At 38.8% G+C, this 21,860-nt stretch overlaps 4 protein-coding genes across 4 annotated transcripts; all 4 read right to left on the minus strand.

Annotated features, from left to right (window-relative positions):
• Positions 1 to 819: 819 nt before the first annotated feature.
• Positions 820 to 4,997, minus strand: LOC114728154 (importin subunit alpha-2). The gene is made up of 9 exons (XM_028915005.1): positions 4,617 to 4,997; positions 3,947 to 3,970; positions 3,474 to 3,701; positions 3,072 to 3,235; positions 2,904 to 2,982; positions 2,299 to 2,427; positions 2,050 to 2,177; positions 1,581 to 1,958; positions 820 to 1,425 (listed from the first exon to the last, which is right to left on the minus strand). The coding sequence occupies exons 1-8, from the start codon at positions 4,830 to 4,832 to the stop codon at positions 1,583 to 1,585; spliced, it is 1,344 nt and encodes a 447-aa protein (XP_028770838.1). The 5' UTR covers positions 4,833 to 4,997; the 3' UTR covers positions 820 to 1,425; positions 1,581 to 1,582.
• Positions 4,998 to 8,820: 3,823 nt separating this feature from the next.
• Positions 8,821 to 10,347, minus strand: LOC114728218 (dnaJ homolog subfamily B member 6). Its single transcript, XM_028915097.1, has 5 exons — positions 10,160 to 10,347; positions 9,783 to 9,870; positions 9,618 to 9,688; positions 9,253 to 9,309; positions 8,821 to 9,145 (listed from the first exon to the last, which is right to left on the minus strand). Exons 1-5 carry the CDS (start codon positions 10,268 to 10,270, stop codon positions 8,990 to 8,992), a joined length of 483 nt encoding a protein of 160 aa, XP_028770930.1. The 5' UTR covers positions 10,271 to 10,347; the 3' UTR covers positions 8,821 to 8,989.
• Positions 10,348 to 10,877: 530 nt separating this feature from the next.
• On the minus strand, positions 10,878 to 15,100 carry LOC114728155 (calmodulin-binding protein 60 B). Its single transcript, XM_028915007.1, has 8 exons — positions 15,003 to 15,100; positions 14,823 to 14,913; positions 13,956 to 14,005; positions 12,876 to 13,372; positions 12,623 to 12,783; positions 12,305 to 12,511; positions 11,372 to 11,540; positions 10,878 to 11,295 (listed from the first exon to the last, which is right to left on the minus strand). Exons 1-8 carry the CDS (start codon positions 15,098 to 15,100, stop codon positions 11,057 to 11,059), a joined length of 1,512 nt encoding a protein of 503 aa, XP_028770840.1. The 3' UTR covers positions 10,878 to 11,056.
• Positions 15,101 to 18,262: 3,162 nt separating this feature from the next.
• On the minus strand, positions 18,263 to 20,872 carry LOC114728217 (calmodulin-binding protein 60 G-like). Its single transcript, XM_028915096.1, has 7 exons — positions 20,671 to 20,872; positions 20,503 to 20,581; positions 19,735 to 20,275; positions 19,456 to 19,616; positions 19,137 to 19,352; positions 18,906 to 18,984; positions 18,263 to 18,787 (listed from the first exon to the last, which is right to left on the minus strand). The coding sequence occupies exons 1-7, from the start codon at positions 20,784 to 20,786 to the stop codon at positions 18,474 to 18,476; spliced, it is 1,506 nt and encodes a 501-aa protein (XP_028770929.1). The 5' UTR covers positions 20,787 to 20,872; the 3' UTR covers positions 18,263 to 18,473.
• Positions 20,873 to 21,860: the final 988 nt, after the last annotated feature.

Raw genomic sequence — 21,860 nt, forward strand, 5'->3', positions numbered from 1 at the left:
TAATCCTTAGATATGTTGTTGATTAGGAGGTCTCGTTCAATGACCTCATTCAGCGTTCTTCTCGGTCTTCCCCTGCCTCTTTTTATGGGACTCCATCTTGTTTGATCCACCCTCCTTACCGGGGCCTCCAAAGGCCTTCTCTGCACATGTCCAAACCATCTTAAGCGATTTTCAACCATTTTCTCTTAGATAGGTGCCACACTGACTCTTGTCCTGATCTTTTCATTTCGAATCCTATCTTTTCTTGTATGACCATACATCCATCTCAACATCCTCATTTCTGCTACTCCGACTTTGTGCTCTTGTTTTCCCTTTATTGCCCAACATTCACTACCATACATCATAGCTGGTCTTATAGCAGTCCGATAAAATTTTCCTTTAAGTTTCTCAGGTACCTTCTTATCGTAAATAACTCCGATAGCTTTCCTCCACTTTAACCAGCCAGCTTGTATTCTATGAGAAATGTCTCCATCAATTTCCCCATCCTCCTGTATAATAGATCCTAAGTATTTAAACTTTGATACTTGAGGAACAAATATCCAAGTATTTAAACCTAAATATATTTTTTAAACTTCCTATTTCTGATCAAATTAAGATAATATATACCTTTTATTCGTAATTTATCTTTATAACCAATCCATATTATTAACTTATTTTGAAAAAAAATTAACCACTAATCCGCTAATTCTAATTCAATCGGAAGTACATCGAGTATCTAAAATTAATACCCAATGTTCCATTCTGCAGTTTAAAATTTAAATTTAATTTAAATATGCTGGATGATTGAATTAAAAAACCTCGGTAATTTAAAATGTCGCGTTAACGGTAAATGCTGAATCAGCAGGACACCAGTCAGATAGAAGAGTCGGCCTGCCTTCAAAGCAACTATATATGTAACGTTTGAGAATACATCGTTTTCTAAATAAATTTCACATAGCAAAATAATACGACTCTAAAAGGACGGAATGAAAAACAAAAGCTAGAAAATAAATTTCATCCACAAAAAGGCTTACGAGAGACGCGTAGGAAAGCAAAAAATCCATCACTGCCCTGGCCAGACAACGGCTTTTGGAATTTGACAAAAACACCCAAACTAGCAAAGGGAATTTAGCGACTCAATGTATAGCAATAGGAGGAAAAATCATGACTCCACTAAGTTTATAACGCCAGAACACTGGGAATAATGACCTGGCAAAAGAACTCGAGTATATAATTCTGGAGCGGCAAGAAACCAAGCCACCCATCTAACTCCCCATGACATGTAAAAAACCAGCTGTTGCAAAAACCCGAGCCGGCCCAGCAACCTTCTATTTACCAAGGCTGGATCCCCCATAAGGATCCAGAGCGCAATGACGACATGGACTTGATTCCAAACTGTTGTCCCGTCTTACAGGGGGAATATTCACCGATACATCAGCCAAGAATCTAGCAGTCAACCGAGTTCCAAATAATGTCAATACAACACGAAAAACATGCAGGGTGGCAAAACTTAATTTACAATTTCTACTCAAGAATTAAGAGACAACTAATTATGCCAAGCCAAATTTATGAAGGATGACATTCCAGAAACGTATAGATACCTTCAATTAAAGTTGAATCCCCCGGACGGCACAGCAGGAACTTCAGGGCCACCAAAGTTGAACCCTGACTGGGAAGTGTCCCCTGGAGGCATAGTCTCATCTTCTTCCTCCAACCAATATGTCTCCAGAATTTTCACTGCCTTCTCATAAATCTCAGCGTTATCATGAGTCTGTAGATTCTCAATTTTCTCCAGACCCTCAGCATCATCAATCAATTGGGCATATAGATTCACACCCCCTGTATTACCCATATTTTTATCAGCTTCTCCCACCTTCAAGATGTTTTCAAGCCCCTCAAGACAAACAGTCACAATTCTGGGATCTGGGCATATGAGAAGATCACACAAGGGCTTAATACACCCCTGACCTACGAGGTACCTGTCAATCAAAGAAATACAATCAACATCTGACAAAATTGCAACACCACTAAATCCCAGGGAAAATTACAAGAAGCAGCCTCTTCCCATACTTGATTTGATCATGAGATCCACCAGATGTAGCATTAGAGATAGCCCAAGCTGCCTCTTTCTTGATATCAAACTCAGCATTTTGAAGAAGGTGAACAAGAGGACCAATTATATTAGCCTCCATTACAGCCTATTTAAGAGAGAGAAAAAAGTATATATTTCTGTCAACATGAGACCGGAAAAATGACAATTTTCAAGCATCCCAAAATGTCATTACAGCAAAACTGAACACAAGAAACTTAAAAACAAACCTGAATCTGTTGTTTATTCCCAGCTGTGATATTTGATATGGTCCAACAGGCTTCCTTCTTTATGCTTTTTTTATAGTTGTTCGTCAATAAGTTCAAAAGACAAGGAAGTGCTTGATGGTTGATTATAACCTATACATGAACAGAAGCACATTCAGACAAAAATAAACAAAAAATTTAACAGTGGACAAGGTCAAGTCTCTTTCAAGAAGTAACATATCGAGTAAATCGTTTAGGAGTAGGGAGGAAATCTCAAAGGAGTCCAACATTTTTTTTTTTTTTGGGAAGGTGGGGAATGGGGAGGAAGCTAGTAACAAGCTAAGAAAGAATTGGCTGTGAGCAGACAGATACAAGTCATTAACGTTCACTGTGAACTGGAACCAGCATAGCTAGAGAGACCCAAGGAAGGTTCAGACACCAGCTGAAAATATTTCTTCCATATGCTCAACATTAACAAAAATCACTTAAAAAATATGAACAAGTGAAGCAACGACTAGCAGACAATTCTTCAACGAAATAACAAATGAACAAGGCATGCTATCACTTATTATCTTGAAATTAAAATAAAATGAACACTATGAACAACAAGACACATTCCTGAACAATACCTGAGTCTGCATATCATCTCCAGTGACAATATTTCCAACTGTACGAAGAGCAGGTATAAGCACAGAAGGAGATGGATGCCTGTATAAGAGCAGACGATTATGAGTTCCTTGCCAACCCAGGATGTAATGCATTACTGAACAATCATAAAAGACAAGCAGAGTACTCACAACAAAAGCTCAACAAGCCGATGACATACACCAGCTTCAATTACAGCTTGAATTTTGTCATTTGTGCCATCAGATAGATATGAAAGTGCCCAGCAGGCATCAGTCAAGACTTCTTCATCATTTGAGTGGATAAGACGCGCAAGAGCAGGGAGTGCAGGTTTTACCTGTGTAAACCGATCAATGAATGAACGGATGAACGCGTTTAATGAAAGAAAAACTTGTGAAGCCATCAGTGACTGATAGACATTGAAAATATTTCAAACACAAGTGATGAGGCCTTCAGTGAAGAAATGAAAGTGAATTACATTAGGCTGCTTATATGCCAACCTGAACATCTTGGGGGGAAAATCAGAAAGAGAGAGAGGGAGACAAATAGAGAAGCCAAAATCCATATTTTTCTACCTGTTCAAAGGGAGGTTGTGGCTTGCCCCTGCAGAAATTTGAAAGCGTCCAGGTAGCATTTCTAAGCATAGAAAGCTTAGCTTGTTCATTCAACTGTGTCAACAGAGGAAGCAAGGCCCCGTGACTAAGAACAAGATCACGGCACCTGGGAGAATCCCCAGCAACATTTCCTAATGCCCACACAGCCTGTAAGGCCCAACAACAAAGGGGGAATAGAGGAGGGTCAAATCATCTGAAGTCATGCAAAGATGGCACAACAAGGTATTCTCGTGCTAATTGTCAACTACACATTAATAACACTCAGAACACCAGGCAGGTATAGAATGAAAGACAACATACGCTCCTATTCCAAAATCATGACGAATTAAAATACTTGCCAGTCAACAGCTGCTCTTCTAATTTCAAACCAGCAAAACGAAATAAAATCAAAATTAAATATATTCTTCCAATTTTCTCCCATTTCTCATTTATACAATCATGGATGGCAGGTGTTCCAGCTGCAGCAAGATAGCAGCCATCAATGACATTGGATCATAATTCTTATAACTGTAGAAAATAACAGTTAAACCTAAAGGCAACAAAAAGTGAGAACAACATCAACGGACTTCAAATTATGAAGAAAGTAAAGGTAAATGATTCAAGCCCATTTTTCCACACTCATTAGCCCACTACAATATTGTACGTCGACATTCGCATAAAATCCCCCTCCCAGACCTCTAATACCACATTCCAATAAACCTACGTCAAATATTGGCAACGACCAATATTGAAGTGCATAGTCCACAGGCAACTTATAATATCAACAACCAGAATTCTAATTAGAAAATTTACCTAATCGCCTATTTCACTTAGGCTAAAGAGTGTTCATGCAATTCCAGCTAGAACCACACTGAAAATTGACTAGAATATGAATATGAAGAAGAGAAGCATATGGGACAACATAATCAACTAGTCTCTGCTGACTAAAGGCGCAAAGAGCCAACTCCGATGATCATCGGCGATGCCCAGCTCACAGAGAACGACTAATTTTTGAATTAAACAAAGATCATCGGTGACTCCAACGATCATCAGTAACCATAGAATACAAAATTAGGAATCAAACAAGCTTCAGAAATAAAATGAATAGGGATTAACGAATTTCACCTTCTTCTCTACGGCAGTAGAGTGTATTGAAGCAGGCATCTGCTGAGATTGAAGGCCCTCGCGCCTCTTCTTCTGCAAGCTCTCTTCTCTGCGGTTCTTTCGGATCTCGACCATGGTATCCTCTCGCCGTCTACGACCTTCCTCGGCATCTACGGCAACCTTGTATCGATTCCGACGGACCTCGGTCCTGGAGTTACCGGTAGGGCGATACGACATGGTGATGGAATCGAAAAGAAGCAATTAACAAAAACTTGTAAAAGCGAGCGAGAGTAAGAAGCTATTTTGCACGTTCGTGGAACCGTAGGGTTTCGGATATATTGAGAAGGATGGGGGGCAAGAGGGAAGAAAGGAGGGGTTTAGTTTATCCCAGGGCTTGAAACGCAAGAAAAGCAAGAGAGGGCCTTATAAAAGAAAGGGGAACGACAGGTGGCGAGGAAACAGGACCTGGATCGGCTCACATTTGCGGAAGTGCCACCAGTTTGAATTTTTTTTTTTTTTTTGAAAGTAAATGCCACCAGTTTGAATTTGAAGATGAGGCAGGAACTCACTTTGATTGGATGAAACAACTGGAAAAGGGTCCTACTCCTACGCCGCTAAACGCCGTCAACTGGAAAATTTGGGCTAGGGCTTCACCCGTAATTGTAAGGCCCAAACCCTCGGACGTTTGCGCTCCAAATTTTTCTTTTTAATATATATTCGTATCAACATTTGCCCTGCAAATTTTAATTTTTTTGTGTCTGTTCGGGGTGAAATGAGAGGTTTAAAATATGTGTTTTCTTTTTATTTTTATGGCCACAAAAAAATGTTTCAAAACCTGAAATAACCCAAAAAGAAATTTAAATATAAAAATTAAAGCTTTGAATTTATGCAACATGCCAATGTATATTACATCGTTGCAATTTGACGGCAAACGAATGAAAAAAAAAAAAAAAAGGAGCGATGAAGAAGAGCGTGGGGTTGTGATGAAGAGATGAAGAGATGAAGAAGATACAAGAGAATAAAATAATGAAAAACCTCACGGGGAAATGTGCAAGAATGCCGTTGAGATTATTCCGTGTGTTTGTTGCGGCACAGAATGAGGTGTCAAAACAAACATGACCGTTGCAGATTTGAATTTTAAAAACAGAGCTGCCGAGTCACACTCACGGAGGCATATATGTGGAGACCCCCCCGGGGGGGGGGGGATGGGGAAGGGCGGTTTGGGGGGGAAGCAGGGGGTGATGCTGCTAAGGCCGAGGAGGAGAATGGCCGATGGATCTTTGTAACAAACTACCATAGCGGAAGCCAACCCCCTCAATTGTCATTATATTGCACCACTGACAGTGTTGAAGGATGCAACTTGCTGGCCTGAGAGGCCAGTCATCACCGTCCTTATTTCCATGCGGTGAACGAAGCTGGAATCTGTCTCACCTAAAGGTTGGGATGTGTTCTTAAATTTTACTTGTGGAGATATATATGGCGCATTATTTAAATACTGTTTTGATTATCTGTTTCACTCCTCCGTGCATTTACATTTCAACATGGCATAATATCCCATTAGGGGGGGGGGGTGGCTCTCCACTTTGCACCACCCGAATCCTCCTCGATCCAGTCCACACTACCTATTACTCCATAACTTATCAGACGGGCAGCACAATATGCGATGAATTTTCTCTACCATCATCTCTGTGGTTGCAGCGTCCCCCCAGGTCTTCTTCGCCCACGCAACGTTACTCCGTTGGTATTATTTACCTTCACAGCGCCGAGGTTGGCAGCACTTCCACGCATATCAGACATTCTAAGTGCCGTCTGATTAGTTATTCCCGCGCCACCTCATTTCAATACCATCTCTCCGCAAGTATATCAAATGCGTATCCTGTGCTCCATGCACTCTCCTCCCCCCGCCCACCCGATGCAGTCACTGTGCATATCACTTTATGGGTAACACATTTTAACAACTACTCCACATTATTGACACCTTTCTTTAAAATTCAGAGATTTTGTAGTATCCCAAGAGGCTAACTGAAACGCCTAAAAAAAAGAAAATGTTTGAGTGACCACGCAGCCCCATCCTGATCCGCAGGACTCATTTATTTCATTCCTCTTTAAAATGCCCCCGACCCACGCCCGATTACCCGTATCATAAAAGGGAAAATTAGAGAGAGGGACCAGGTAGAAATGATATTTATTGGAAAAGATCTTAAAAACCTTAGAAGGACCCGATATTAAAATATAAACTTCAAAAGACTGAAATCACCCCTCTTCCCTCACCACCTCCTATCATTTTTATATCATTTAGCAGAATAATTACGATTTTTTGAATTAATTCAAGCTGATTTAGATTTCAAAGTCAGACACTGATTATAGTTAATTAAATTAATACCCAACACTAGTTAATTTTTTTTCTATTTTTTAATTAGTAATTTTTTGTAACCTTTGTGAAAAATGAACAGAGCAGTTAAGTTCTCCCATTCATCCCAAGAGGCTAACTGAAACGCCTAAAAAAAAGAAAATGTTTGAGTGACCACGCAGCCCCATCCTGATCCGCAGGACTCATTTATTTCATTCCTCTTTAAAATGCCCCCGACCCACGCCCGATTACCCGTATCATAAAAAGGGAAAATTAGAGAGAGGGACCAGGTAGAAATGATATTTATTGGAAAAGATCTTAAAAACCTTAGAAGGACCCGATATTAAAATATAAACTTCAAAAGACTGAAATCACCCCTCTTCCCTCACCACCTCCTATCATTTTTATATCATTTAGCAGAATAATTACGATTTATTTGAATTAATTCAAGCTGATTTAGATTTCAAAGTCAGACACTGATTATAGTTAATTAAATTAATACCCAACACTAGTTAATTTTTTTGTAACCTTTGTGAAAAAATTTTTTGTAACCTTTGTGAAAAATGAACAGAGCAGTTAAGTTCTCCCATTCACCAAAAAAAAAAATGTTCCATATTTTTGCTTTACCATTCACAGAAAAAAAAAATTGTTTCATGTTTTTGCTTATCCATTTCATACTATTATTTTATTATTTTATTTGAATAAGTTGAACCCTCTTACTTAATAAAATTAAAAATTTAAAATAAAAAATGACATAAGAAATTCATTATATCAACAATTATTTGTCATAATAGAAGTAATTGTAAAAGTTTGGGTGAGAAAATTCAAGTTAGACCTACATTGACATTTTTTATTCTTGTTAATTATGGATTAAGTTACAATTATTATTATTATATTTTTTTTTAATTTTTAATTCAACTATTATGATTTTGATCGGCTGATTATTCACGAAGCCCTAAAAAAGAGTTTCATTTTTTTAAATAATGGACGAATAAATTAATTAGTTACTTATCATTTTTTTAAAAAAAATTTTAAAAAAAATGGACGAATAAAGTAATTAGTTACTTATTAATTGAGTTTAATTTAATTAGTGAGAATTATTTCATAACTTTGTAATTCCATTTAGTTTGAATTAATTTAAATAAAGTGTAATTATTTTGTCAAAAAAATTATAAGACGTGATGAGAGATAAAATACGGGATCTTATTAAAAACAAATTGGTAATTTTAAATTTATATTTTAGCATTTAGTCTTTTTAAATAAATACAAATTTTAAAATTTTTTTTATAAATATTGTTGTCCTTATGTCTCTCTCCTCAATTTTCCTATCATAAAATTATAGAATTATTGGCATTCAACTGGTCACGTTAAACCCATCATACGAACGGACGGCTTCCACCTGTTTATCCCTCACAGTTAATGCAAACCTTTCAGCCGCCCTCGCCCATGCCTTGCACATTCGGGCAAGTAACAAAGCCACCACGATCTCCAAACGAATGACGCCGTCAGACCCCAGAAAATCCCGGATGAAGTTAAATAGAACAATCACACGGGGAAAAGAAAGCGGTGGGTGGACCCTGAAACCAGCCAGGACCTCTCTGTTACACCGACGGAAATATTCTATATCCATACGGGGCCCACGAACTGGATCCAACCCTTCAACCTCCATCTCATCTTACTACGAAGTATAAACATGAATTTGCTCTGGTACATTCTGCCCCCACAATTTTTGCATGCTCCACGTGTCTCCAAACGTGGCCATTTGATCCACGCGACCCCAAGACTTACTATGAAAACACTTATTTTATTCTCACTTAAATATTTTTTTAGTAATGGTCTGTCTGGGTAAATAAAAAACTCAGAACACAACGCGCGTGCAAAGAAACAGGAAGAGGCGGATTTATTTGGTGCAATTGTTCCAGAACCAAACCCAATTTCTCCCAGCTTCCCCATTCGTAATTAAATGCTACACTCCATTTCTGCTGGGGAAATTTTTAACCATTACAAAAGAAGGTGAAAATTACACAACACCACGAATTCAATGCTAGCGGCGAGAGTTGCTGCGTTTAGCTGCGCTGCCCCTTGGCGCACTGACACGTCCCCTCTTGCCGCTCGTTTGCTCATCCTTCGACTCGAAGCTCATCTCATCTCCGCCAACCATTTCTACGAACATCCTTTGTAGATCTTCCAAACTGTTCCCCTATACATGATATAATAACCATTAAATCACACGCACCTTCACCAATTCATTCTATCATGCCATTCTTCTAATCAAGAAAATTGCTATAATCAATTAGGCAACAGTACCTCATCCTTCACATTGTTCATCATCGAGATCATTTCGTTCATGAAGTCACAGAATTCCTGATCCCGTGGTTAAACAAGCAAAACAATGATTATTAATTAGTTAAAATATTCTTTTCAACTTTAATTTTAAAAACGCATGCCCTGTTATGTTCCACTTAATTAACCGCATCGTACCCGAGGTCAGGATGTGTAATTGTGTGTAAATTAACGCAGCAAAAAAACAGGGAATATAAAAATCTATTACCGAGCACAAGGCGAGACAAACGATATCGTCGTTTCAGCGTACGCCCAAACGACGCAAGTTTTGCCTCGCCCTGTTTACGGCACAGCGTTTTCCTGAGCTATATCAAGGAAACTATACGAACTTCGTCTTCTTCTTCTAAAGGATCGTAGAATCCGGCGTCGTACATTGACCTTTTAGACTTATCGGAAAGAACTGCAACAGGAACACAACAGTAACTAAGTTTTAATGTTGATCCAAAGCGTAACTTTGGATTCACAACAATGAAGCGATGTTAATGTTCTATAACCTGAGTAAGCTTCTTGAATTTGCTGGAATCGCCGCTTGGCTTCTCCGATTATTGCAATGTTTCCAGCCCATCTGTCCGGGTGCCACTTCTGCTCAACCACAACACAAGATAAAATTAGAAAGATTCAAACTTCAAATTTTCTCCACCGCCCGTTACAAGTAAACTCCAAAATTGACAAACGCGGGCATGGAAAACACGGCAAAACGAGTATAAGTTTGAAGAACCTACAAATCTCTGTCAAAAAACTAATCCACAGAATATTTCCAAGTCCTCAGAAACAAAAAAGGCGCCGAATTATATAGTTTGACGAACGAGAAAAACAATTGACAGACTAAGGAAGAAGAGCCGAGAGCAGCAAAACCAAGGCGTATCGTTACCAAAGCGAGGTTCCGATAGGCGGTACGGACATCAGAGAAGGAGGCGTCCCTGGGAATCCCGAGGATGGCGTAGTAGCTAGATCCGTCATGGGATCCTCCCTCCGGATCCATGGAAGAACAGGTCCAAAGAAATGCAGCTCCAACGGGCTCGATCAGAAGACAACCGGAGATCAAGCGGCTCGAAACAGGTCCAATCAAAAAATTAAAAAGATACGATGAAAGAATGCAGAAAAAGAGAAGCGCAAAATTTCATGGGATGAAAAAGAGGATGGGGGAGGAGAGAGAAAGACAGTTGAGAAAGGGAGAGAGAAAAAATATCTTCTCCGCCAGATTAGACCGGAGGAAGATATTAGGGAAGAAAGTTCCAGATATCTCACCCTGCAAAGACAGATATTTTTGTGACGAGGAGCCACTTCATCCCTTTAAAAGCTACGTCACTCTGTTCCGGCCGCAGCCCGTTCAATTAGATAAATCTGATTCTAATTATAAAAAGCGGCTGACTAATCAATGAATAGTAAGTAAATAAGTTAAACTAGTTATTTGTACTAAATAGGTGTTGTTTCTTATAAAATATTCATACTAATCAAATTTATTAGTTAAAACTAATATTATTAGAAGAACTATCATAAAACAATATATAAATATAAGAAATAAAATGCATCAGCTTTTTATAACCATAACCAAAATAAAAATTGAGATCTTGTCTTTCGACAGGAGGTAGTATAAATCGGATTCGGACTTCAAAGACAACGAGAAGAAGATCACAACCGAGGTCTTTTTAATACGGGGAAGGCCCATTGTCATTACAGCCCAGATATGTTACAGACTCGAACCAAGCTAGTTTAATTTAATTAATCAAAATTAAAAAACAACCCGGCAGCAAATTAGATCCAATTATTAGAAGGGATGGCGCTGGCGGGAAAGAGATGTGCGTGCGGGAGACATGAGCCATAACGCAGCAGCCCGAATCTTACTCCATCTGCTTCTGCGTCCGTCGTGGGTGGAAGGAGGCGCATCAGAATGAAGGAGACAATGGAGAGGACTGCTAGAGCCTGCTTCCAACACCAAGGGGTTGGAAAGAAAATGATCTAGAGATGAATATGGAGAGTAGAGCAGATCCCACTCATATTCTTGCCCTGCAGCATATTAAATCACTGAATCAGCATTATGTCCATGTGATTTGAATTTAAATGTTTGCATGGCTATTACTACCTTGTTGGGTGGCTGGGAGGTCAACTTGCTGGGGAGCCCCTCCATCTGGTGGCATGCCATTACTGGACTCCCCAGTTTGTACAGTTCCTAGCTCCTCCAGATTCACTGGCAGTGCCACAAAATCTTTCTCATTTTCATATGCTTCCTTCTTGGCCACCTCCACCAAACGCTGCCACCACACCGCACCGATTAAACTCTATACCTTCTAACCTTAAACTAGCTGAGAATTTAATTAATTGAAGGCGGAATACTACAGTAAGTGTTGATTTGTGGGTAATGAATGGGCTTGTTTGTAACTGGGCTGGGAATGGAAAATGGGCCTGTTGCTTCTTCAAGTGGGCCCGTGACAGGTGGTTTCCGTTAAGATGAACCCCGGGGGCGATCTGTGTAGAGGGTGTGTGAATGAATTGAGTCAAGCTTCCCCCCCACGTCATGATCCTCGTTCTCCCACCGTCTTGTTTCTGTAATGTTCTATTTCTCAATAGTCTGGTTTTATCTTTCCTTTCTTTATATTGTTGCTATTCTGTTGCCTAAATATATTGGGTATCTCTGGAGTTTCTGGATAGATACTTTACCCCGTCAAGCTGATCTCCCTCCGTTCACAGTTTAAGAGTATCCATGACAATATCTAAGTCATAGGATGAATTGTAAAAGACGTCGACATGCAACCAAACCAAATGAATCCTACGATAACCTAAGATGTAATGAAGTTAATAAGTTGAAAAGTGAACAGCCTACGCAAACTTGGCGTTCAAAATGCCAAACTACAAAGAAACTAAATAACGCTCGATCAAACTATTATCAAGCTGGAAGAAAGTAAAAAAATCCCCCCCCCCCCCGCGGCCCAAATAAAGAGAATTTCAACTGTGAATCACATCTTCCCCGAAAATTGATTAAAGATAACTTTGAACCAGAAATTTTAAGAATGCATACCTTCTCCACCGAGGTGAAGGTTTCCGGTGAACGATAAGTCTGACCATTATCGAAGCTCACCCTTACGACCTCATAGATGGAATTAAAGACGAAGTCTAGTTGTCTTTCTGCTGTGTGATAGCCGTAATGCACGTTATCGTCAATAACACAAGCTGTAGCATGTTCCATTATGGCCTCCCATCTGCCGCTCGGAATGTTGCCGAATTTCTAGGTTATTGAGAGGAAATAAGTAAAAACATGTTAGTCACAATGACATGTCAATTTCTAGAATTTCGGTCAGGTACTGATAACTAGGATAAAGTTGACAGATGATGCCACCTCTTTTAACGAAGACGGGTTGATCGTGTGAAGTCGCATAAAATCCTTAACTGTTTCTATTCCATTCTGTAACAATCGTTTGTGAAGTTCTCCGCCTCTCCCTATTTTTTTCAAGCGCCAAATCTCACTCTTCAAGGATGGTATGGCGTGTTTCATAATCGCTGAAATATATAGCGAACCACAAGGTCCATGAATACTACTAAATAGACCCAAAAAAATAGATTAAATTAAGGTTATATAAATCGAGACTCACACGCTCCTCTTTTATCTTTGACGACGAAAGGTTGGCTTATAGCTTCCTTAACGTCTGCTTCTTTGGATCTGGCTGCTAATCTGAAGGTTCCGGTTCTGACCCAGCGTGAGATATCAGTAAACTCAATCTTAGGAATAAAAGCAGCTCCATCTTTTAGGGTGACTCTAGTATCTTTTCCCTTAAGTAGCGCCTCCCTTCCTTCTCTCGGTCGTACGATGATGTTGTCGTTGAATTCCTCCCTGCTCCAGTTTTGATGGTCACCACTTCCGAAATCCCCTGGCACCACACAGATCTCTATCTCTGTTGAAGACATGGGACCCTCCGTTACTATGGAACGAGATCCAACGTTGAGGAGAACAATTTGAGGAGGTGCGTTGTCCTCAGCCAATATCTTAGTTTGTGTATAATATTCTTGTCTTAGTTTTCTGCTGAATTCCAGCTGAAAGTTTTGTCTGGCTTCGGATACCTCACCACTCAGATTACTATTAGGCGTCAATCTGCAATAATGAAATCAGAAAGTTATTTATTGAAAGAGAAAACAACTAAATATACCAGATTGATTGTGCATGGGCAAGGAACGTGACGATTTTTACGGAGGCATGCTTCACAGAAAAAACCAGGAATACGTGTCGTCTTACAATTATACATCTCCATTATTTGTTTCCTTTCTATTAGCACTTTACAAAGAACACATGGTAATTAAAAAATACTATTCCTCCGGTCCTTAATATAAAACCTAATTGTTGAGTTGGTTTTGATCCTAAATATAAGACCTATTTCTCATATTTATCAGTTTTCTCTAAATTACCCCTATGAATACTCCCTCAACCATAATCAGATAAAAGGGAGAGATGGGGTATTAAGAAAGATGATTATGGTATTTTAGGAAAAACGTGTCATATTTTTTATAATTAACTAATTTATCTAACTTTCTTAATCTAATCAAATTAGTTAAATGGGTCATATATTAAGGATCGGAGAAGTACTATGGAATTGATTAAAATCAAGTAAAATTAGAAGAAAATCATGCAAAAAATTACATAAAAGTGATTAAAATAAGATAAAATTATAAGAACTTATAGTTCAGGCCTTGGAGATTGGTGTTGTGCTGCCGCAACCTCCTCTCGGACCTGGTAGCGAAAGAAACAAATATGAATCAATCAAAGGTAATCAAGAATGGAACTAGTTTTAGTACTCATCACTTTGACAAGCACCATAAACTCATTAGATCTGGACTTCCTATATCTGGCTTGAATGATCCAAATTTAAAATCTTTAATTAATTATTTTTAAATAAAAAGTATTTTTTGAAAAAATGATGGCTAAGAGTTTCTACTTATTTTAGATTCTATACATATTAGAATAACTATTTTGAACAAGTAAAAATAAAAAAGAAATTAAATATGGGCCATCCAAATAGGATATGAATGATATAGATCTGATAAGCTTACAGTGCTTATCAAAGTGATGAGCATCGAAATTAGTTCTGTCAGAAATAAAGCAAGAGCAGTTCATGTAGAAAATATATCTCAAACTGTTGGTAGAAAAAAGAAGAATATATCTAGCTCATGCTATTTAAAAATTGTTAAACAAATCAATGATGTCAATATATATAGGTGTCCCTAACAAAACTGGAGCTGGTTTTGTCAGGGTATAAGAGAATCGATCATCGACCATTAATAAATTCAAGATATTAGTCAGAATTATTAGATACATATATATAGAAAGGACCAAAATTCGAAAACGTTTGCCCTTTATGAAGTGCATGCTTATTCCTATATATCCGATGTATAATTGCTGCCGCTGATGGAAGCTACTTGAAATTGCAGAAAGCTAGCTATATATAAACACACCAATAGACAGATGAACAGATCAGTAATAACAGGGACTAGACGTGTCAAACATACATACATACATATATGTGTGTGTGTGTGTCTGTGTGTGTTACCGTTTGTCGGATCACAGCTTCAAGGCGTGCCTGATAAACGATGCAGCCACACTTGCAGTTGCAGGGCACGGATGTGTTACCTCCATCGCTCCTGCAAGGCAACCACAAAAGTTATATGTATATTTATAAAATTACTCCATAAATCTGAAGACGTTCACTAAATGGAAACTAGATTAATACAGAGAAATCTGTTCCTCTGCAGTCTGTTCGAATTCGAATCTCCGCTTTGGCTTTTCAGCCGGAATGTCACAATTATTGGCTTTTCTTTTCGATGCCATTATCTTTGCACCAGACACTGAAACACCTGCGCCTTTAAATAGGGACAATGGGGACTACGTCGCATTACGTAGAAGTTGCGACGGTATTTACTGGAAATTACCTCTACTTCATGGCCACGAAAACCGTCAGAAATTTAATCTCCAAAAGCCCTCTCGCCAGTAAACACTAAGTGTGACATGAATGACCCGCTAGTCTATCCCAATACGCGTTAGATAATTGTTCATAGATCAGACACAAGAGAGCTTATCCTCCCCTACCCCTACTTCTCAGTATAATTAGATACTTTTAAGTGCTTCGCTATAATCAGGAAAGCCAGTTACATGTAGCTCATGTCATTAAAATGGTAAAAATTTGTGAATACTTTCCAACCTCACTCAAGTTAAAATGAATCCATTTTAATATGACGTTTAATTTTTTCCTCATATGTATATGACCTCTATGCAATATGCTCTAATGAAGTTATTTATGAAAAACAAAAATTAAATAATATTGACTTGTGCAGAGTGGTTTATATATTTTTTATTATAGAAACCTTTTGGGAGATAAGGAGCGGAGAGTTATTAGAGGATAGGACAGAAAATTTGGGCACTGGTTGATAAGAGGCTCAAGGTAAGTCATGTTGTGGAACGGCCTGCATTAATTTAATTTCCACTAAAGTTTCGTCTTGACCTGCCAGTCGCTGTGAAGTCATCAGATCATCACAAGAACGCGGATGGATATACGCGTACTCTGGGCATTATATTATCATCCTTTATAAATCCAATCCGTCAAAGTTCCAATAATTAATTAAGCTAAACTCAGAACTCATTAATTGCAATAACACCCGACATAATCTATCTAGTACAACTATCGTTCTGATATTCAGTAGCAGTGTATGGTTCGCTCTTAATTACTACCTCCGGTCCTGATTATAAGAACTAACTGACTAATTTGAAGAAATTAAAAAAAGAAGTTAAGTTAGTTATTTGTAATAAATAAGTATTGTTTTTTCTAAAATATCCGTGCTAATCAAGTGTATTGGTTAGAACTACTATTGTTAGAAGGATTACCTTTAAAAAAATATGTAAATATGAGAGATAAAGTAGATTATGGTCTTAAATTTAGGATCAAAATAAAAGTCAAACAAAGTCTTATATTAAGAATAGGAGGTAGTAGTATATATCTGAGGGCATTCGTCACTATAATGGACCTGTATATATTTTCTTCTTTCGGCCATGGTCACATAAGGGGCATTTCAACATCGTTCTGATGCAGCTAAAATGGAATAAAACGAGTCAATATATGGGGATTAGGACTTCAAAATCTCCCACAGCCGCGTGCATGGATATAGCGCTGCCAAAACATTTTCCCACAAATGATTTGTTAAAAAAAAAAAAATCCCACATATATATACACTTCTCATCAACACATAATTAATCAAGGCTCCAACACATCTAGAGAAGGGATGCCTAAAATGTAAACCTTAACAAGTGATGATTTTATATCAAGCAAGATAATTATTTCACCGGGGACGGCTCGATTTCTTCACTCTACAATACATCAACTGGCAAATTAATTACATACCTTGCAAAAACTTCCAACCATTCTTCCCATCTTATATATAAGATGCAAATAATTCAATTCACGGATTAAAAAAAAGTTAATCAAAATTTGTTAAAAATAATAAATATGTACAAAAATGTATTTTATTTTCCAGAAATGTTCTTATTTATTTGTGGACGGGAGAGAATGAATGTGGTAGAGAATATAATAAGCAGGAAAAATATATGCATGAAATTAAAGATAATTAATAAATTGATACGACATGTACTTAAGGGGAGAAAATAAAAAAAAAAGGCTAAAATTTCAAACGTTCTTTGAAATAATCATGCCATCCAAATATTGTGTCTTATAAATGGAAGGGGAGGTACTGCAATACCGTTCTTTTGAATGATTAAAAACGATGCCTGTGAAAACTAATCGAGAGTTTGATTTGATCTTAAATATATATGATATTTTACTGAATTTTTTTATATATTTATTATTTTGCTTCAGATTAATTTAGTTAACTTATATGTTACTGATGTATAGTCTAATTTTAGATATACATATTTTAGATGTATCATACTGTGCTTATTATAATTAATTAATTTAAATTTATTAATATACTCAAGTCGAAATTTGTAGAGATTTTACGAGAACATACATAATCTTTCATAACTAAGCATGGCATAATAATTATCTCACAAGATAGTATGCGTTGACGCGGTCTGTACTAAGGGATCACAAATTCTACAGATCCAAAACCAAAACGAGGACGCAAAATTGAAAATGGGTTGAAGTCTTGAAGATTCGCTGCTGCAATAAGAAGAAGATGAGAAGGTAGGTTGACGAGTCGACTGACCTGGAGGCGATTTATTCGCCGAAAACGGCAGTAAGGAGAGGAGTTCAATCCGTGATCGAAGAGCTTCACCCTCTCCTACACATTCCTCAGACATTCTTCCATTTACCAGAAACTGGGATGAATCTGTAGACGGCGTCATGGCTTTTCCTCTGCAAACTTCAAACTGCAAGCTACCTAATGCGTCGAATTCGAGGGGCGAGAAGAACAAGATCTCGACATTGCCGCACAACCGCGGATTTTTTTATTAATACCAGGTTTTTCTTTTTCTTTAACCTGAGAATAATACCAGGTTGGATCTATAAAACTTAAATTACTGCATTGACTTAGACTTTGTTGGCGCGCATCAATCACCACCACATGTTGTGGTCGTCACGTGCCGGTCAAGCTAGGCGGCCACACTGCAGTTTGACTCATTTTACAATTTTTCGTAACAATTGTTTTTTCATAAAATAACTATTTTTTGTTCACTCTCGCATAAGAAATAAAAATACTTTTACCTCCACTTTCGGAACCACTTGTTAATGCTAGGCAGTTTTGAAATTGGTGTTTAGCTGTCTGAAAAATCGCCGTAAAAATTCCTTATTTTTCTATTTATATATAGTCCCCTTTCTACCAATTATTGCCCTCCTGAATTATTTTACTTACATAGGCGACATCAATCTTTCACTTTACCCGCGAATACACACAATCCGATGCTCACTCATTCACACATCTATTAAGAACTAGCAGGCCTCAACAGATATGGCATAAACATCCGAATGAACGGGCAAGGCCACAATTAAGTGTAACATGCATAGAACCACCAATATCCATTGTCATCCCATTGGCTGGTACAACGATCGTCTGTGGCTAAAACAGGTAGGGAGGAATAAACGATAGCAAAAGTCTGCGTATTTTAAATTGAAAACAACGATGAAGAGGAACATATAACTTGTGGGGAGACAGGAAAAGAGAAACCAACAAACAGCCGGCTATAGAGCAGTGGCTAGTTAGCCACAGGGAATTGAAAGCTTTGCCTTCCTCCGAGCCACAAAGGGCATCACCAATCTGAAAGCGTGTCGAATCTTATTCCACACAGTTTTGCGTTTCCCTGTGCCTGAAGTTGAAGCCAAATCTGGCAAATAATTATAGGCCGGTTCAAAGTGATTTCCGCCTAGCCCCAGCGGCAATGGCGACAGGCAGTTCCATAATTCCAGACCATCAACCAAATCTCCCCCACAAGTATTGTGAATTTCCATTTGGTCAGTGCCTACCTGTTCATCTTGTATTAATTCACCGAATGCTGCCGACGTGGAAGGCTCGCCTGCATCTCATGAAATCAAACTCATATTGAAAGCATATATATGTGTGTGTGTGTGTGCGCGCGCGCGCGCGCACATCAATATATAAAAACGACTGGTGACCTAGACATGCAATTTCACCTGCCAATGTCTTCATCGACGACTCATATATTGTCTCCATGGTCTCGTAGGCATTCCGCTTAGCTGTTTCCACTACGCACTGCCGATGAAACGAAAAAGAATTTGATCACATCTTCATAGGCAATTTTTTCTACGTTGATATAAATAGATCATCATGCTCGCAGCATGCTCTCATTTGCGAATCACATCGCTATTTAATTTAGAATTAGATCGATGAAGGCGCGAGTATACCTTCTCTTCCGAGTTCAGCGACTCCAGAAAACGATAATTATGCCCATCAAAACTCACTCCCACGAGCTCATAGATGGAATTGAAGACAAGGACTATTGGTTGTTGTGCTGTGGTAAGACACTGGTAAAAGTAACGCTCACCATCGTCTTCTCGCTCGCAAGACTTGGCGTGTTCAATGATTGTGTTCCACGACTTCTTTGCAATTTTGCCCGTTTTCTACTTGTCCGAACCAAAAAGTCACATCACATGGTTTATATCATCAGCTCAAATACCCCCGAGGGCTAAACATTTAGAAAAATCTTAATCCGCATATTTTTACCTCTTGTAGTGAACGAGGGTTCATTACGTATAACCGCAGCAGATCCCTGACAGTTTTTATGTTATACAACGACAGCCGCCTGTGAATTTGACCATTTTGGGCTATCTTTTTCAACCTCCATACTGCGTCATCCAGTAATGGGCGGTCGTGTTTCTCGTACGCTGAAATGACACGTCACAATCATTGTATATATTGTAAAAGCACGGCCTAAAGATACCAAAACAAGAAACCAGAACAGTCGATCGTTAAAGGTGAAGTCACAAGGGTCCGCAGACTTACGCTGTCCGCGTTTATCTTTGACAACAAAAGCTTCACTCCTGCCTTCTCTTATGTTTGCTTCGTGCTCAACAGCTCTGGCTCCTAACCTGAACCTGCGGCTTCTTGTCCAGCTAGAGTTATCACTAAAATGAATGTCGTCAGGGACAACACCGACTCCATTTTCCAACGTAATGAACTTTTCCCCATTTAGTAACTCGCCCTTGTTCTCTCTTCGAGGGGAGATATTGGCGTTGAATTCTGCTTCACTCCAATCCTCGCTCCCGTTGGAGCCAAACTCACCTTTGAGCGCACACATCATTATCCTGCTGCGGGACAGAGGACCTTCTTGCACTATGCAGTTCTGAGATCTAGCGTCACACAGAACAATTCCAATGGGATTACCATCCTCAGAGGTTATTCTAGTGTGTGTAAAAATTGTTGCTGGCAATCTGTTAGTAAAACACAAACGTAAAGTTCTGCCTCCAGATGTTCCAGCCCAATGAAGGGTTTCTTCGCCGCTATTAAGGTGCCGATGAATTATAGGTGGAACCTCCTCTCGTACCTAGATGAGGAAGACACGCAGCGCAACGAAATTTGAAGAGAAACAAAAAATAATGAGACACCTCATAATAGCTACCAAGGAACATTATTGTCAATGAGGTTGGAAGATGACAAATAATGCGTATGAGACGAATAAAAGTACAAAGGACTATATATATATATATGTATATATTCTTCAATTCGACTCTATATTCAAGAACATTGTTAAAGATTTGATTTGGTGCATACCACTTTTCGAAGTACAGGTTCCAAGTACAAACCCCAGTCATGCACAGTTGGCCGTCCTCTCATAATATTCCTAATAGCACTGCACAGGCATCACGAAGCATAAGTTATTGATGGGCTAAACGCAGGACGCTTGGATCAATAAACATACTAGACCAAAATGGTACCCACGGGATGTCTGCTTGTCTTAAGCTCCCATGTCTTCGCTTTGAACCCTCTTTACCAGGAACCTGATGATTCTTGTCATTACCCTCCTCCCGGTGAGACTCCCTTCCCGATGATGCCATTCAAAAACACAGTTATTCTCTGAATGAACTCGATTAGCTGCAAGCCAGAATAAAAGTGTGCAGTGCTCTCTGTCTCTCTGTCTCTCTATCTCTCTCTATACAAACACACACACATATATATATTCAGGCGGAAAGAACTTACGAGGAAGCCTCAGTAATTAAAGTCAAGATCAACGTTTCTCAGTTTTTTTTTAATTAGTTAAGAGGAAACGACATCAGAATTTCCTGACATTGAGACAAAATAACAAACCGTGTTGGAGAATGACCCCACAAGGAGCTGACGGACATTTTGAGTGCGACCAGTTTCTACTTTCTACGGAATGTTAACACAAAGGCGGGGAGAGAGAGAGAGGATTTTCGGGAACGTGATCTGAGGTGTGACGAATAAAATTGCGGACGCGTATGGATGGTGAAAATTGGGTTACGTACGCAAACGGAGAAATTCATCGGAGTTTTAGCATGCTATACACTAGTGAAGAGGTGATGTTCGTAATAGGAAAGTTCAGGTTAGGATGCAACGGATTGCGAAAGGAGGGAGGGAAGGAGTCAATCGTCTGTGCCGTTCAGCTTTTGATCTTCCCCAGGAAAATTCCTTACTGAGTATTAATCATTGTTAACAAATTTAAAACATTATAATATCTATTAAAAACAATTATTAAATTATTGATAATGAACAAGAGTTTTCCTTGATTTGCTGAGTCTTGCGGGATAGCGGGAAATGCCCAGTTTAGTTTGGTCTCGTTTAATAATATGCATGAACAACCGCCACAACTGTCCAGTTTCGAATGCAGAGGTTGAAATGGGTGCCCAGGCGCCTGGTGCGTTCGCAGGCGCTTGAAAGTTTCCTCCCATTCTTATCCCATAACACTACGTACGTAATTAAGAAGAAGGAACAGAGAAAGTTACACCCTGTTTCATATCTTCCTCGACAACATCATGAGACTGCGACATGTCCCGATGAAAACGTAACGATTTCCCTATGATGAGTTTGGAATAAGCAATTGGCAGAGGAAACGTGAATTCTTTTATCTCTTAGTTGGGGGTAAACAATGGCATGTGCGACTGTGCCCTTCA

This window comes from Neltuma alba, unplaced genomic scaffold (genome assembly GCF_004799145.2).
Source record: "Neltuma alba isolate B1F8T4 unplaced genomic scaffold, ASM479914v2 tig00012522_pilon, whole genome shotgun sequence".
In the NCBI taxonomy this organism is placed as follows: Eukaryota; Viridiplantae; Streptophyta; class Magnoliopsida; order Fabales; family Fabaceae; genus Neltuma; species Neltuma alba.

What these genes read in the sequence shown, in the direction of transcription:
- LOC114728154 (XM_028915005.1), bottom strand. Translation starts at nt 4,832, where the DNA reads ATGTCGTATCGCCCTACCGGTAACTCCAGGACCGAGGTCCGTCGGAAT. An exon ending in CACAACCTCCCTTTGAACAG is followed by an intron (nt 3,236 to 3,473) that starts GTAGAAAAATAT and finishes CGGTTTACACAG; the next exon opens with GTAAAACCTGCACTCCCTGC. An exon ending in CGGCTTGTTGAGCTTTTGTT is followed by an intron (nt 2,983 to 3,071) that starts GTGAGTACTCTG and finishes GCTCTTATACAG; the next exon opens with GCATCCATCTCCTTCTGTGC.
- LOC114728218 (XM_028915097.1), bottom strand. Translation starts at nt 10,270, where the DNA reads ATGGATCCGGAGGGAGGATCCCATGACGGATCTAGCTACTACGCCATC. An exon ending in CCTATCGGAACCTCGCTTTG is followed by an intron (nt 9,871 to 10,159) that starts GTAACGATACGC and finishes GTGGTTGAGCAG; the next exon opens with AAGTGGCACCCGGACAGATG. An exon ending in AATTCAAGAAGCTTACTCAG is followed by an intron (nt 9,689 to 9,782) that starts GTTATAGAACAT and finishes TTCCTGTTGCAG; the next exon opens with TTCTTTCCGATAAGTCTAAA.
- LOC114728155 (XM_028915007.1), bottom strand. Translation starts at nt 15,100, where the DNA reads ATGGCATCGAAAAGAAAAGCCAATAATTGTGACATTCCGGCTGAAAAG. An exon ending in CAAAGATAAAAGAGGAGCGT is followed by an intron (nt 12,784 to 12,875) that starts GTGAGTCTCGAT and finishes TATATATTTCAG; the next exon opens with CGATTATGAAACACGCCATA. An exon ending in CCTCCCAGCCACCCAACAAG is followed by an intron (nt 11,296 to 11,371) that starts GTAGTAATAGCC and finishes AATATGCTGCAG; the next exon opens with GGCAAGAATATGAGTGGGAT.
- LOC114728217 (XM_028915096.1), bottom strand. Translation starts at nt 20,786, where the DNA reads ATGGCATCATCGGGAAGGGAGTCTCACCGGGAGGAGGGTAATGACAAG. An exon ending in CAAAGATAAACGCGGACAGC is followed by an intron (nt 19,617 to 19,734) that starts GTAAGTCTGCGG and finishes GTGTCATTTCAG; the next exon opens with CGTACGAGAAACACGACCGC. An exon ending in GTCGATGAAGACATTGGCAG is followed by an intron (nt 18,788 to 18,905) that starts GTGAAATTGCAT and finishes CATGAGATGCAG; the next exon opens with GCGAGCCTTCCACGTCGGCA.